Genomic DNA, 16,049 nt, shown 5'->3' with positions numbered 1-16,049 from the left:
AGCATTGTCACACTGCCTGTGAGTGTGGCCCAGACACACAGCACAAGTTGTGTACCACAGACAGACAGACCCAGAATCCAAAGTCAAAGGCTGCACAGACACACACAGGAGATTCTGATAAGAACACCCGGGCAGATACTAACATTGGGTCTGGTCTCTGACAGGCCGTATTTAGCATGGCTGCCTCAGATTTCAACATCCCAAGGGCAGCTGGGGGCTTTGTGGGTCCCTGTTGCCCACAGCCAGCCCCACTCCCATGTCTAAAGCCACAGATCACACCCTGGGGCAGCCACAGAGGCTGACAGGGAGCTTCTCAAACCCACCATCCCCCACCCAGCTCAGCCAAAGTGGGGCGCTGGCTCATGCCCACTGGGACCCAGCTTTGCTTGTTTTCCTTTCTCCCAGAACCCCTTTCTTCTACTGGGCTGCAAGGAGCCATTCCCGGGACGCCCTGAGACAGACATAGGACTCTGCCTCCCTTCAGCCAGCTGTACCCCACAGGCTTTGGCAGAACAAGGGGGAGCTCTGCTCACCCCACTGAGTCCCACTAAGGTGCTGAGTTTCTCCCCTCCCTCCCTCAGCTTGGCTTTCCGCCTCTGCCCCATTCCTGCCTTATGTCTTCCTTGTGCTAGTTGCACAAGGGAGGCATCAGGAAGAGCCGCCTCCATACGCCAGCCTCCGAGGGCAGGGGAGGCCAAGCCACAAACCTCCAACAGGTGCCTGGCCTGACTCATCTTGCTTCCCAGGCTGGTACCAAGGCGCATTCTCAGCTGATGTCACCACCCTCAGGGTATGTCTACACATCAAAGCTATTTCGGGATACCAGAGTTATCCCGAAATAGCTACCCCGTGTCTTCACAAGCCACCCATTATTTCAAAATATTTTTTGAAATAACAGATGCACTATTTCAACATCCTGGTAGCCCTCATTCCACGAGGGTTAAAGGATGTCTCAAAATAGCATTTTATTTTGAAATTTGGTGCTGTGTAGACAGCACCAAATTTCGAAATAAGTATGCCATTTGTGTAGCATAAATTGCACATCTTATTTCAAGGGCAGTGTAGACATAGCCTAAGTGATATCAGAGTTGAGTTTATCCCAGGCACAAGGAACTGTACTTACCAGAGCACTAAGGGGAAATTACAATGAGAGAAGACCCTGTATTTTGACCTGGTTTTGAACCAGGGAGCTTTTGTGTGTTACACAAACATGATAACAAGTATGCTACAGAAAGATTCCCTGCAATACCACAATTTGGAGAAGCATTTTGTTACTAACCTTTGGCCTAAAACAGGCCTCTGAAAAGGAGAGGTATTTACCTTTTAATTGAAAATTGCTGAGAGTGCTGATTTTAGCCATAAAGCCATGAGTATAATGAATTTGTAACACACATGCTAAGTGAAAATGAATGTCCAAACAAGTCAGTTGGGTAGATCTCTGAAAACATCCACTCCACGTACAGCAGCATCAAAACAGCAGATAGAATGTTAGAAATTATTTTAAAAGGCCTTGATAATAAGACAGTGAATATCATATTACATCTGGATAAATCCATAGAGGGCTGCAACTTCAGTGTGGTTGCATATACATGCACAAATATATGCAAATAGCTTCATTCACACTGACAGGCATGAATACAAAGATTAAGGCAAAAGTACACAGCACGCAGGCCCCATTTAAGTCAGTTCTGCTGATATTTATAAAATGCAATATTTACTCGATTTCTACCCATGTGACAGCACTTTTAATGAGCAATGACAGTCCAGGTATTTAGCTACTAAAATGCATCTCAACAGAAGACCATTATATTGAATCGCTGTTGTGCAGCATGTTCCCAGTGGAGCCATGTTCAAAGGATCCTGCCCGCGGGCCGTGTCTTGAGACCTGTGTAAACAAAAATTGTACCGCATGCTGCAAACAAATGGGATGTGGGCCACATGCTGATGAGCCCTGACTTACATGTTTGTCTCCATAGTGATCTAGCGGCTAGGATTCAGCACTCTCACTGCTACTGGCTCTATTTGATTCCCAGCCTGAGGTTTTCACATGAGAACTGTGCAGTCATTACTCTCCCCTCACTGAAATCTTTTATCACACCTGTGACCTAACAGGTTACTTAGAGACCCCTTCCCACTCTCTCCCTCATCACTAAGGCAGCACCTGCAATTTACAGAAGCCTCTTTCAGAAGGGGCAGAGCTGGATGACTCGAACTGCCCCTCTCCTCTTGCGTGTGGCCAGCCCTGCAGGAGGCTCGGTGCCGCACACACAGCACTAGTCCAGCGCACAGTCAGGCTGGCACAAGATCCATTTCTTCAGTTCTGTTGCTGAAGGAGGCAACACAGAAGCAGCTCCAGTCCCAACTCAGTAACCTGGGGAAATGACCCACCAGATCTGGGCCCCTCGGAGAGGCAACGATTCCCCACTGGCCAGGGCAGAGCCTCCCTCTGACACAGTCATGGAGCCTTTTCCCCCTGCTCCTGCCTCTGCTTCACTCAGCTCTCACTGCTCAGTGCTGCCAGGTAGGGGCCTCACTGCGAGAGCCGCCTGGGCAGGTTCTTGCCACAGAGACATGTCCCAAAGCAGGACGGATGCTCAGACCGACACTGAGTGTTGCTCAGTGCTGGGGTGAGACAGGGAAGGACAAAAGGGTCTAACGGTGCCTGCAGCCTTTCAGCACAACCCTCGGCCCCACCCCCAAGTCCCTCTGCCCTCCCTGGGCTCCACTGGGAACTGTCTGGACTCAGGCCTCACTGGTGCCAACCTAAGGGCTCTGGAGGAGATGTGGCAGCTCCGTGTGCAGAGTCCCAAGTCCCTGGCTGGGCAGGGCTCATTAAGCAGGTGTGGGGCTGGGCTGCAGCACAGTTTAGAGCAGGGATGGGCAATAACTTTTGATGGGGAACCACTCCAAGGGCTGCACTTTTCCATGCTATTAATGGAGGAGATGGGGGTTGGGTGCAGACGGGAGCTTGGGGTAAGAGACTGGGGTACAGGAGGGCATGTGGAGCCTGGGAGAGAGTTGGGGCACAGGACTGGGGTTCAGGAATAGTTGCAGGGGTTTGGATTGTGACCTGGGGAAGAGGATTGGGGTGCAGGATCTAGGAGGGGTCTGAGTTCAGGAGGGGGACAGAGGGTTTGGTTTATGTGGGATGCCAGTGGGTTGAGAAAAGGGAGGGGCTAGGGTGCCAGAGGCAGGCTCTGACTGGGAGACTTACCTGGCTGACTCCCGGCCAGAAGCCAAACACATTTCTAGGGCAGCCTCCCTCCCTGCCCTGCCCCCAGACAGGCTTCAAGGTAAATGTGCAACAGTGAATAAGAACCTGAGTGGAGGGGGGATGGTGCGTCATGCTGCCAGGAACCAGCCAATGGGATTGTGCTAGGAGCAGGGACAGCGCATGAAGCCCCTCCGATATCCTCCCCCACAGCTGTGAAACACAAATGGCCCAGCAGTCCCTTTTCTCAGTGGTGTGCGGGGGCAGAGCAAGCAGTGGCTTGGTGGGCTGGATCCAGCCCGCTGGCCCTATATTGCCCAGGCCTGGCTTAGAGAGAAACTTGGCTCTGGGCTGAGAGAGAGGGATGCTGTGGAATGGCCAGTCTTGCCATCCTGGGCAGTGCCTGATGATGTCCATTTTGTGCAGCATGGCTGCCAAACATCCCAGACAGAGAATTACAAGTCTGTTTGCAGTAGCCAAAGTAGCTCAGTTGGGAGAGCATTAGACTGAAGATCTAAAGGTCCCTGGTTCAATCCCAGGCTTTGGCAATATGAGCATGTAGCTTTCCCATGAGATGCTCCTGCCCTTGATTGTTGCATTATCCTGCTTTGCACTGACAAATCACATTAATCTGATTAGCCCCTCCTCCCTCCCAACTCTTCCTCAGAGTGGCTGCTTCCTTGGCTAAAGCCCACCCAGTGCTGGCCCTAGATAGGGGCCACAAGGAAGGTGGGGTGGTTTCTTGAGTTGGCATAGGACAGTGTTTCCCAAATGGTGTGCCATGGAACCCTGTGGCTCCACAAAGTAAGGGTTCTGTGAGAACTCCATCACTCTCTCTGCCCCCCCCTCTTCCCCAAGAGTGACAGAGAGGAGCCAGCGTGGTGGTGTTTTTTTTTTCCTCAACAAATTTTCCCCCGGCTGTAGGGGTTCCTCAGAATTCTTCCAAGTTTAAAAGGGTTCCGGGGCCAAATGAAATTGGGAAACACTGACATAGGGGATATGGTGTTCGCCTGGAGAGCACATTTGGAAAGCAGGATAAGGTTCCCTCTGAAGGAACAGAGGTGGAGTGGGTGCTGAAGTGGCTTAGGGGATAGGGTGTTCACAAGGGCTGAGGCTCATGTGCTGATGGGGGCACATTTGGCTCATGTGACTTTACCTGGGGCCAGCCAGCTAAGCAGGAGGGGAAACAGCAGCCAGGGCCAGGGAGGACAGAGGCCCTCACTTGTCTCTGATGGACACTGCAAGCAGCAAGAATGTGTGTCATCAGGTGAGTGGATTAGTGACAATGGGGGCAAGACATGAGCATCTTTTCCTGCCCCTGGGGAAGGGCCCAAGGAGAAGGAGGGAGCTGAGGGAAGGAGTTGGCCAGAGACCCCTCCCAGCAGGCTGGGGCTGCACAGGGTCTGTGTCTGCTGGTCCCTTCTTCCACCAGGACTCCTACCTGCTCCCTGCAAGCTGCTCAGCCTGTTTCTTGTTCTGGCCTCCCTGCCCAGAGCAGGCAGCTAAAGGAGAACAAGCCACCTTGCCAAAAGCCTGCAGTGCCCAGCAAGGGGTTTGAACACAGCACCTTGGCATAATTAGCACCATAGGCCAACCAGCTGGGCTAGCCTACCCCCCAGCAAAGTGCCTTGTAAAGGGCTCACACACAAGCAAGTGAAAACTGGGGAGGAGCAAAAGAGAGTCCAGCTGCCCCTTTCCAGAAGTGCTATGGTGCTATGGTGAAAAATGCTGTTGCCACTTTGCCAACTCTACCTCTCAGTGACATTCATGGATGCTCTTTTCTGTTCCCGTCTTTGTTCTCTGCCTCGCCCCTTTCCCATCTCCTGGCCCTGCCAGGCTCTGTCTCCCCTCAAGCTGTCTGGCTGCCTCCAGCATGGGCTGAGCTCATGGACCTGCTCTATTGGTGCCTCCCACTGGTCTGCTCAGTCACTCCCAGGGAGCCAAGTGATTGTGTCCTTGAGTGGCACTCTCTGCTAGCCAATCAGCTTTGTGGGGAGGAGCATGGAGGAGGGGCAAAGGGCTGGGCTCTCCTGTGGGGAGACAAAGCAAAGCTGGAGGATAGGCAGCACATGGAGCAGCAGAGGCTCAGTAGGAGTGAGGGGTTAGCTACTTTGGCCTGGGAAATTGACAGAAAATACCAAGGACCTGAGGATGATGCTGGCCAGGGCCATCCCGAGGAGGACCTGAGGCAGCCTCCCTCCAGTGCTCCAGGTGTGGGGCCCAGTGCACCGCAGGTTCTGCCTTACCCCCATTCCACCCCTCCCCCCAGGCTCCAGCACTGCAGAAGTGGGGCTCGCCCCTCACACAGCTTGGCAGCCTGTTCCATCCCAGTGCACTGCCCTCCCAGCCTGCTGCTGCTCAGGGAGGGGGTGTCTCACCGTGTGCGTCAGTGCTTTGTGATGTCACATGTGATACCAGCACACACAGCGCTCTGCTGCTGCGTCCTCGCCCTTCCAACTACCCAAGAATATTCTGAGAGACGGGCACTAACCCTCTGTCCTCACCTTCTGCACCAACTGTTCCCGCAGGCCTTAGACAAGAGGGTGAGTGTGCAGAAGGCTAGCCTGATCCCAGGCGGGGCACACCCCACCCCATGGCAGGACGTGCATGACCTCCCCTGAGCCTGGGAGCAGGATCCCAAATATGCTCAGGGACTGCCTCCTGCTTCCATGAGCCGCACAGCAACTCAGCACAGGGTTGCACATGCACGGACCGCTGCTTGATTTCCAGCCCAAGCAGCCTGAGCGACACTTGTCCCCCGCCCCATGTGTGTCCACTTCCCCCACCCTGTGTGTGTGAAAGTGAGGGCCACCTCCCGCTCACCGAACCAAACGAGTTCCTGTAGAGCGCAACGTATACCAAATATGTTGTTGTTATTGTTGTAGTTTGTGTGTCTGTTAAATGTAAGTATTGTTATCTGAAATTGTTTAGAGGTATTGTTAAGTAGTAGTGTTAAGAGTTTTAGATAAATGATTAGTCTTATAAGTAAGACTGATGTAAGTGTAACAATCCCTGGTCCCAGGCTCATTTGGCCACAAATTGTAGGAGCTGCTCTGGTTATAAGGAAGCAGCTGAAGTGTCTCTTATGGGATTTGAACCCACAACTTTCTGAATGCAGCTGTAACAGGTCTGGTGCCAGGCCAAACCAGTGACTTCAGCTCTTAGGCTATGTCAACACTGCAAGCTTTTTGCCCAAGAACTGTTTTGCACAAGAGTTCTGCCATGCACACTGCCATGTGCTTTTGTGCAAGAGCACCCATGGCAGTGTGGGCGCTCTCTTGTGCAAGAAAGCTCTGATGACCATTTTAGCCATAGGGCTTACACTTGTTAGAAAAGAGTGTAGCTCTTGCACAAGAAGCCCTCTCTTCCGACGCCGTACTGTAAATCTTGCACAAGAGCAGGCAGGCAGTGTGGACGCTCTGCGGGTTCTTGCACAAAATGGCCATTCTTATGCAAGAACCTGCCCATGTAAACATAGCCAAGTAGAGTTGCTCGCTGCTGCTGCTGTTTTCCTAGTGGCTTTGTAGCACTTCTCTGTTCTCTCTGTTTTGCTGTCACTATCACTATTTGCAGCACCAGTGTTCTGCCTCTTTCCTTTGTCTTTCTTTCTCTCGCTTTCATCTTGAACCTGGAGGGAAAGTGTGAGAGGCTGCACAGTCTGCATTCATGGCTGTCCTGGCAGTTCAGTCTCTAAGCTGCTCATTAAAAACCTCCCCCAATGGAGGGAGATTCCAGCATCTTCCTAGGCAGTTGAGTCTGAATCCTGCAATCTGAGTTCAAATCACAGGCTATGTCTACACTACAGAGTTTTTGTGGGAAAATGGCCGTTTTTCCACAAAAACTCACAGGCTGTGTCTAGACTGGCCAGTTTTTCCGCAAAATCAGCTGCTTTTGCGGAAATACTTGCCAGCTGTCTACACTGGCCGCTTGAATTTCCGAAAGAACACTGACGATCTCATGTAAGATTGTCAGTGTTCTTGCGGAAATACTGTGCTGCTCCCGTTCGGGCAAAAGCCCTCTTGCACAAATCATTTGCGCAAGAGGGCCAGTGTAGACAGCACAGTACTGTTTTCACAAAAAAAGCCCTGATGGCTAAAATGGCGATTGGGGCTTTTTTTGCGCAAAAGCGTGTCTAGATTGACACGGACGCTTTTCCACAAAAAGAGCTTTTGCAGAAAAGCGTCCGTGCCAATCTAGACGATCTTTTCGGAAAATGCTTTCCCGTTAAAAGCATTTCCAGAAAATCATGCCAGTCTAGACGTAGCCACAGTGTACACACTGCAAGCGTGTTCTTTTAACAGTAACTTGACAGTAAATTGAAAGAACAGAGTTTTTGCACAATTGATATTTCCTCTTTCTACAAGGAGAAAGTCTTTTTGCAAAAGAGCTCTTTTGCAAAAAGGCATGTGTGGACGGGGAGAGAGTTTTTTTGCACAAGAAGAGGGAAGAGGAAAAAGCACAGATGCCTTGGTGGCCATTCTGTGTATAGCAATCTGGGCTTACTTTCGAGACAGCATCCATGCAGTCTGGACACTCTTTGCAAAAGCGCGTCGCTTTTTCAATGCACTTTTGCAGTGTGGACGCACTCTTGAACAAGAAGCTTTTGCGGAAGGCAGAGCCCCCACTCTTTACATGGTTCTTCCCTTGGCTCTTTACATGGCCACGGAGCTTTCTCCCCATTGGTCTTCCATCCACCCCCTTCACTCAGCACTCACTGCTTGGTGCTGCTGGGGAGGGAGTCCCGACTCCCACCCTGCAGCTGCACTCTCCTTCCTGCCCAGACTTCACACCTCTACCTGCGTCCCATCTCTTGCCTGGACCCTACCCCAGCCAGCTCCTGCACCCTACCTTCCATCCAGACCCCCACCCCTAGCCCGTTCCTGCACCCCATCTCCTGCACAGACCCCTACCCCAGCCTGCTCCTGCACTCCACCTTCCACCCAAATGCCCGCTTCTGCACTCAACCTCCCACCCCAGACCCTGCACCCCACCCCTATCTCACTCCTGCACACTGAACCCTTCATTTTTGGCCCCACCTCAGATCCTAGGGGGCCCCATAAATTCTACTTGTCCTGGGCCCCCTGAATCTCTGCTTCCCCCCCCCCCCCATAGAGCTGGAGTGTGAGGGGAGTGAGGTATCTCAAATAGGGACCACACCATTGAGAGATTTTTTCCCTCTAACTTTTGTGTGGCCCCAGACCGATTTTCCTGTGGGACAGTGGTCGCTGACCCAATAAAGCAGTGGTCCCCAACCTTTTGGGGCTGCCGGGCACCCGGGGGCAGGGGCCATGCATGCACAGCGCGCCCAGGGCAAGGGCCGCGCATGCGCCGGGTGCCCAGGGTGCAAGAATGGCTTGAGCCGGCCCTGGTCACTAGGCAGATGCACATAAATGCCCCGTCAGGCGCCATGGTGCCCGTGGGCACCACGTTGGGGACCACTGCAATAAAGGTTCCCACCCCTGCTGTAAATAAAGACAATGTTGAAACCTTTTGTTTTGGGCATAAATTAATATTTTACTTTATTTAAAATGAAGTTTGCTACACTAACATGAGAAGGTTAAAGTACTTAACGATTCTGTTTAATGATTTGACAATATTTCCTTTCTTACTGGTTATATACATCCCCTTATGTTACAGCCACCTATGTATGTTTTATGCACCAGGACCCTAATATGAATAAGTTAGTATTTAAAGATAATCAAAGACATTTTGTTGTCACGGGTTGTTGGCTGATGGTCGGTGGAAAGGTTTGCATTGAGCAGGGTGGGTCATGGACCAATAGTTTGAGAATCACTTATGTTAGATTCTAAAGGACTGGCCCAGGGTGCTCTTTTGGGTAAGATCTAAGGTATAAATTGACCTGGGAATGGAGTTGATCTTTTGAGGTTAGAAGAACATGCTCGGATTTGGTGAGATGGATTTTCATAACCTCTCCTATGTGTCAGGTGTGGTGCTGGTTATGGCACAGGAGAAGCTGGCGTTTCTAAGATAATTTCTTGTGTGTCTATTTACTGGCCAGTGTGACACAAAGAAATGCTCTTTGTGCCTTGTTTGACGTCTTACACTGGAGGATTCCCAGGCTTGAGCTGTAAGTAGCCCAGACTCTAAGCAATTCACCTGATTTGATCCTCAAAGCAATCCTGTTATATTACAATAGGGTCTCTCCTATTTGAGATCTCTAATGTGACAGAACGTGTGAGCACTGACTAAAGCTTTTTCTGTTCACACATCTGTCATGGTTCCCTCCTGCCAGATGTTCAATGAGATATCAGCTCTAATTGAATCTTTGCTTACAGTCAGAGCAGTTATAGGGATTCAGTCTTGTGTGAAATGTCTGATGTGCAATGGAGTGTAAATCAGTGGTCCCCAACCTTTTGAGGTTGTTGGGCACCAGAGGGCGTGGCCATTCACCCGTCGGGCGCCAGGGGGCGGGGACAATTGCGCGCCTGGGGGCGGCTCGCCCCCATAGCCGCATGCCCGGGGGCAGCCTCGCCCCCATAGCCGCGCGCCCAGGGCCGGCGCCCCCCCCCGGCCACGCGCCCCCTCGCCACGCGCTGCCGCCCGGGGCCGGCGCCCCCCCCGCCACGCGCTGCCGCCCGGGGCCGGCGCCCCCCCCCACCAAGCGCCGCGCGCTCGGGGCCGGCGCTCCCCCACAAGCACCGCGCGCCCGGGGCCGGCGCTCACCATGCGCCATGTGCCCAGGGCCAGGCCAGCCCCGAGCACCTGGCGGGCGCATGCAAATGCCCCCGCGGGTGCCATGGTGCCCGCGAGCACAGTGTTGGGGACCACGGGTGTAAATGTTCACTGAGGTGTCTCTGTCACTCAGGGCAGTTATACACAGTGTTCCATTCAATTTTTCCCACGCATACACAGAATGAATTTGTTATGGACACCAAAATGAAGGGAAAGCATTACACAGCATATTGGTGCACAGAACAAACATTCTGTGGGAAGGGGGTGCAGGATTAGGACAGAGTGGGAGAGCAGAGATGTGAGGGCTGTAGTTGGGAGTATGGATTTTGAGGTGCACCACGGATGAGAGGTTTGAGTGCTATCTACTGAAGGGCTACAATGGAAGAGAAGATTCCCCCCAGCCCTCCCCCACCACCACCCAGGTAGTGTTCTGAGGAGGAGGAGAGGCACCTCTCCCTGCCATGGCAGCTCTGGAGCCTGGGACATGGGATAGCCAACTGTCCTCCAGCCATGACAGGCCTGGGCTGAGGCTGAGACATCTCTCCCCACCACGGCCCTAAGCGCTTGCATGGCCCTTACTAAATAGCTGCACAGTGACAGGGCCATGCAGCTTAAAGGGGACTCAGGTCATAGGGTTTCTCACCTATGTTGATTCTTTGATGTTCAGTGAGGTTTGTGTTCTGATTGAAGCTTTTCCACAGTGAAAGCAGTTATAGGCTGTGTCTCTTGTATGCATTATTTGATGTTTATTAAGGTTTGAGCGCTGACTGAAGCTTTTCCCACAGTCAGAACATTCAAACAGTTTCTCTCCTGTGGGGTTTCTCTGATGTGTAACCAGATGTGAGCTCACATGAAAGCTTTTCGCACAGTCAGAGCAGCTGAAATATTTCTCTCCAGTGTGGGTTCTCTGATGTATAATAAGATTTGAACGACGACTGAAGCTTTTCCCACAGTCAGAGCAGCTGAAGGGTTTCTCCCCGGTATGGATTTTCTGATGTTTAATGAGATGTCCTTTCTGAGTGAAGCTTTTCCCACACTCAGAGCAGCTGAAGGGCTTCTCTCCTGTGTGGATTCTCCTATGACTAACAAGCTCTGACTTCTGACTGAAGCTTTTCCCACAGTCAGAGCAGTTGAAAGGTTTCTCTCCTGTGTGAATTCTCTGATGACTAATAAGATTTGCCTGCTGACTGAAGCTTTTCCCACAGTCAGAGCAGCTGAAGGGCTTCTCCCCGGTGTGGATTCTCCTATGTTTAACAAGGTATGACCTCTGAATGAAGCTTTTCCCACAGTCAGAGCACTTAAAGGGTTTTTCCCCTGTATGGATTCTCTGGTGTAAATTAAGAGCCTGTCTCCACTGGAAGATTTTCCCACAGTCACTACAAGTATAGGGTGGTTGTTGATGGGGGATTTTCTGTAGAATGTTTTCAGTGTTTCTTTTCACCCTTCTGTTCCTGTGACTGGATTTACCCACTCCCTGCACCAGATGGTTTCCTTGCTGCCTTTCTGGGCTATGCTGACTTTCGCAGGTCTCTCCCTGCTCAGGACTCTGGGAAACATGTCCTCCAGATTTTCCCAAAAACATTCCACATGGAGCCACTTGCTCCAGTCCTTCCTGCTGAAGTCTCTCCCCATTGCTTTCCCTTAGCGTCCCATCGCCTGCTGGGAGAGAGACAGAAATCAGACAAGAGTCATTTTCTGTGCTGAGCTGAAAGGAAAACTCTGAAAGGGGAACAGAAAAGGGGGCACACCCCCAAATAATGGTGGCAAAGGTTGAATAACCATGAGCGGAGTTCATTCTCTTTCCTCACAACCCTTCCCAAGATGACATAATACAGCCTTCGCCCTCCCCCCTCCTCGCCCCCTCCACCTTCTGACTGGAGTTGAAGACAGCCTGAAGGCCAGTTAGACTTGATGAAAATGCACAAGTGACACCTGTGATGAGGACACAGAAACTGGTTTCTGAGTCATTATAGCTGATTGCTGATGATCTCCCCTTCCTCACAACCCTGGAGATCCGGGATCAGCAGCTCCTCCCCTTGCTCCACCCAGGAAATGACATGAATTTTGGAGACTGGAAATCCTGCTCGGGGGAGGAATTAACCAAGTGCTGCTCTTGTTCATTAAAGTCTGTGCCACTACGGCTTCCACAGCCAGGATCTGAGTCACCTATCTAAAGAGGCTCCGTCTCCCCCCTGCAGAGACTTTGCTCTGGATGGTACAAGATCACACATAGGACACACTCACCTGCAGTAAATGTGCATCCCACATGCCTCAGGAACGGCCCAGCTCATTGCCTGGCAGTTGAGTGCTGTGCTGCACTCGAGTGTACAGCTAAGTCTTCCTCATGGCTCATTCCCTCCCCCCCATCCCAGGGCAGGACAGGAACACACTGCTCAGAAGGGGAACTCCAGTGAGGGCTGGCAGGTCTGACACTGAGGCCCCCAGGCAGGGCTCAGGCTGCAGCAGACACATGGCAGGTCACTAGAACTTGAAGAGAAAGGACCCAGCAGATCTCTAGCTCCCCAAGAGCTCTGTCCACAAAGCTCCTGGCTGGGGGGGGGGGCTCAGCTCGCCCTGCTCTTTGGCTGGGTTGTTCTACTTAAACCAGAAGGAGTCGGGGAAGTTGTATGAGCAGCTAAGTGAATCCTTGGTGGCTATTTCAGATCCTGGTTATGCTCCAGACTCCACCCAGCCCTTTCACCTGCCTTGTGAGTCTGTCCCTTTTCTGTATGATTTGCTGAGACACAATCCCATCCCAGGCACACCCTGCTTCCCTGGCACAACCAAACTTTGACCTTGCTTTAAGATAGGACACGATGAAGCAGCATATCGAATTTGGTGGTCCTATCTCTTATGGTTTAAGAGGAGTTCTTGAACAGACAGACACACAAACTCACTCTCCCAAATACGCAGTAGATTAAATATCTCTGTGCATCATTTATTGCAACTTTATCTAGCCTGTGTATCAAAATTCTCTTTATTGTTTTAAGGCTGTTTATGTTTTTCAGTCAGAGACAACATGCTGGTAATATCCTGGCAATTCCTATATCATCTTTTACACACATGGGCCAGCTATACTGATAATCCATGTATGGTTATAGACAAGCAAATAGGGAAGAACCTTGGGTCCACATTTGGGGTTAACATAAGTGACTTGCCTAAGGTCACACAGGAAGGCTGAGTCAGGGCAGGGAATTGAACATAGGTCTCCCAAGTGTAGTGCCTGAAACATAAGAGCTCTCCTCATGTTTATCTACTACAGACCTCCCCTTCCTCCACAGAATGCTCACAGAGCGTGAACTGCCTCATCCACCCTCCCTCAGCCCCAGCACCCAGCCCCTCTCGCTGGCAGGAACCAGCATGTCACAGATCAGCCACAGCAAGAAAGGACTCCAGGAACTGCGCCCTCCTTCCAGGGGCTCAGCAAACTAGCACAAGGGGCACTCTGCAGGCACTAACAGCAGCCAGACCCAGGCCCACAACTCTGGTACCTGCCATTCCTGCCTGGGCCCTTCCAGACACCTCCGGCCAAGATACAACATGGGCAAGATGGTGGGGAAGCACATGGAGACCTTGGCTGTGGGAAGAGCAACACCATTGTTATGTCCCTCAACCTGCTTCCCCTGGGAGGGGGCATGGAGGGGACAGTCTCTCACACAGTCACCAAGAGTATTGGGGCTGATATTCCTGACATTAGAGGCAGGGGGCAATGAGGGACCCTGAACCAAACCCAACCCAGCTGCTCCAGAGCCCACCCAGCTTCTGTTACCCGAGGGAACAGGAATCCTTACCCAGCCAGCTCACAGCCTCATAATTCTCCTGCATCACATCCCAGTAGAGGGCTCTCTGACCCGGGTCCAGCAGAGCCCATTCCTCCTCAGAGAAATACACAGCCACCTCCTCGAAGGTCACCGGCTCCACCACAGCCATTTCCTTTCCCTGGCTCTGCAGGCCATGGGCTGAGCTAGAGCAAGACATGGGTGTTCTGCAGCCTGTCAGGGGAGGACAATTGGAGACATTTCAAAGGGGGCTTTAATCCTTTCCACACCCCCATTCTCCTCAGACTCTGTCTGTGGATGTTCTAGACAAAGGGTGGGCAAGAGGATTCAGCCCACCAAGCCACAATATCTGGGCCATGGCTGCCTCACTGCAACCCTCATAGAGTACAGCTCAACACTTAAAAAAACCAGCTGTTCTCCATTCTGGAAGGCTTGAGAGAGAGGAAGCAGACTTCTCATGCTGTTCCCACCCCCAGCAAAATCTCCTAGCTCCCACTGACCAATCTCTCGGTTTTCAGCCAACTGGGAGCAGGGGTAGAAAGCCTTCTCTCTCCCTTCTCATCCCCTTCTGCCACCCCTCCCCCATTCCTGAAGTGGAACCGTCTGTCTCAGGCGTCTGCTGGTAAGCACCTCCCAGCCATGCAACTATGCTGCAATTGCATTAACCCAACTTGTATTAACTTAGGGGGAGAAGCCGAGGGTGCCTCTATTTCAGTGGCCTGTGAACCCCCCCGGCTCAATGTAAATCTTTCTGTGGGCCACCAGTTGCTAGTGGAAACTCATTGTTAATTACATAATTACACCTGAGCCATTTTCTAGTGCTACAGCTGGGGAGAACAGTTTAATTTAAATTATTAAACAGATGAAGCATTTTAACTCTCATATTAGTTTATCAAGCTTCATTTTAAATAAAGTAAAATATTAATTTATGTCCAACACAAAAGGTTTCAATGTTTCCTTTATTTATGACAAGAATGTTCTGAGGTTCACTGCTTCCTACAGGCCAGATTTACTTTTCTGAGGTTCTGGAGTTAGTGGATTTTATGGACCCTCGTAGGCTCTGTCTGGGGTGGGTACAAAAAATGAGGGGTTTAGTGTGTGGGACCGGGCTGCCAGTGTGTGGGATAGGGATGGGGTGCAGGACCTCCGTGGGAGATGGGGTGCAGAAGGAGGAGAGGTTACAAGGTCTGGGTGGGAGGTATGGGTGCAGAAGCAGGCTGGGGGTAGGGTGACTGGCCAGGAGGGAGGGTGCAGAAACGGGCTTGGGGGCAAGGTGTCTGGGCAGGAGGGAGTGTCAGAGCAAGCTAGGTGCAGGGTCTTGGTGGGGAGAGGGGAGTGAGCAAAGGGAATTGGGGGGTGAGGGTCTGGGCATGAGCGGGGATGGTTACCTGGCTTCACACCCCCTTGCAGCAGGGAAATCCCCTGGTCAGCGTGTCACTGTGCTGCTGTTCACCCAGTAGGGTGGGAAGGGGGAGGGAACTCAGCCCCCCCCCCCGCCATGCAGCAGGAATCCTGGTGCAGCCATGAGGCTGCAGTACCAGCTCCCCAGCTCAGAGGGCCCGGGGTGAGTGGATGAAGAAACCCCAACCTTCCCCGCCAGACCAGGCTCATTGCCAAAGGGATGGGGAGGGGCAGTGGGAGAGAGCAGCAGTGCACGGAGCCCACTTACCGAGCCTGAACACGCTCCGCCCTGCAGCACCCCAGCCGGGCTCCTGCGGCCTATACTAGGGCTGAGGTGGCAGCTCCAAAGCGCGGAGGTCTGGGGGAAATACCAAATGAGGGTCTGAGCTGCCAATAGAAATACGCACTGGTATTAACAGAAGCGGCTCCGCTGGAGACCTTGGAGGGGAGCAAATGGCCCAGCGCTAATGCCAAGGGGCGCTGGAGAGTTTTGAGCAATGTACAGACCCGCCAGCTTCCCAGCAGCGCCTGCACACGAGCTGCGATTCTCTGTCACACAGATTGACACGGTGCAAAGAGGATCGCGCTGCATTGGGGGAGGGACGCAGAGAAGAGGGGAGCAAAGGAAAGTGCAGCTTCTGCAAAGGGAAATAGTATTCCCTTCCCTCCGCTCCCGCCTCGCTCCCCTGCGCCCCGTGATCCCTCCTCACGGCAGCCTGATTCCCCCCCAGTGCAACCCCTGCCCCCGGCATCCTCCCTCAACCCCCTCTTGCCGCCCACATCTCTGTGCCCGCAGCATCCTCTGGCTCCCCCGGCCCGCACGCACCGGGCTGTACAGACGCGAACAGCTGGTCTCAGAGTTCGCTCCTTAGGGCGCGCTGCGCAGGCGCAGGCGCCGCGGCTAAGGCCGCTGCCCTCACTCCACGCGCAGCGCCAGGGCGCATGCTCTGTAAAGCCCCAAGGCT

At 52.5% G+C, this 16,049-nt stretch overlaps 1 protein-coding gene and 1 non-coding gene across 6 annotated transcripts; one reads left to right on the top strand and one right to left on the bottom strand.

Moving 5' to 3' along the window:
• Window positions 1–1,411: 1,411 nt before the first annotated feature.
• LOC142823152 (uncharacterized) lies at window positions 1,412–16,048 on the bottom strand. Of its 5 annotated transcripts, none has more exons than XM_075913707.1 (4): window positions 15,353–15,799; window positions 13,696–13,896; window positions 10,548–11,563; window positions 1,412–1,885 (listed from the first exon to the last, which is right to left on the bottom strand). In XM_075913707.1, the coding sequence occupies exons 2-3, from the start codon at window positions 13,880–13,882 to the stop codon at window positions 10,548–10,550; spliced, it is 1,203 nt and encodes a 400-aa protein (XP_075769822.1). In that variant the 5' UTR covers window positions 13,883–13,896; window positions 15,353–15,799; the 3' UTR covers window positions 1,412–1,885. The 5 variants fall into 5 exon arrangements, with proteins under 5 accessions (XP_075769822.1, XP_075769826.1, XP_075769821.1 ...); XM_075913706.1 differs by lacking the exon at window positions 1,412–1,885 and adding an exon at window positions 15,911–16,048 and having other exon boundaries at window positions 8,420–11,563; window positions 15,353–15,471; XM_075913708.1 differs by lacking the exon at window positions 1,412–1,885 and adding an exon at window positions 15,911–16,039 and having other exon boundaries at window positions 8,420–11,563; window positions 15,353–15,442.
• Window positions 3,687–3,759, top strand: TRNAF-GAA (transfer RNA phenylalanine (anticodon GAA)). The gene has a single exon. It is a non-coding gene; the product is annotated as a tRNA-Phe (tRNA).
• Window position 16,049: the final 1 nt, after the last annotated feature.

This window comes from Pelodiscus sinensis, chromosome 32, assembly GCF_049634645.1.
Source record: "Pelodiscus sinensis isolate JC-2024 chromosome 32, ASM4963464v1, whole genome shotgun sequence".
NCBI classification, from domain to species: domain Eukaryota; kingdom Metazoa; phylum Chordata; order Testudines; family Trionychidae; genus Pelodiscus; species Pelodiscus sinensis.
The sequence above is the reverse complement of the archived record's forward strand: the minus strand, read 5'-3'. Positions and strand labels throughout refer to the sequence as shown.

Coding starts and splice junctions, on each gene's coding strand:
- LOC142823152 (XM_075913706.1), bottom strand. CDS start 13,882: ATGTCTTGCTCTAGCTCAGCCCATGGCCTGCAGAGCCAGGGAAAGGAA. Junction 11,564..13,695: donor TGAGGCTGTGAGCTGGCTGG/GTAAGGATTCCT, acceptor TCTCTCTCCCAG/CAGGCGATGGGACGCTAAGG.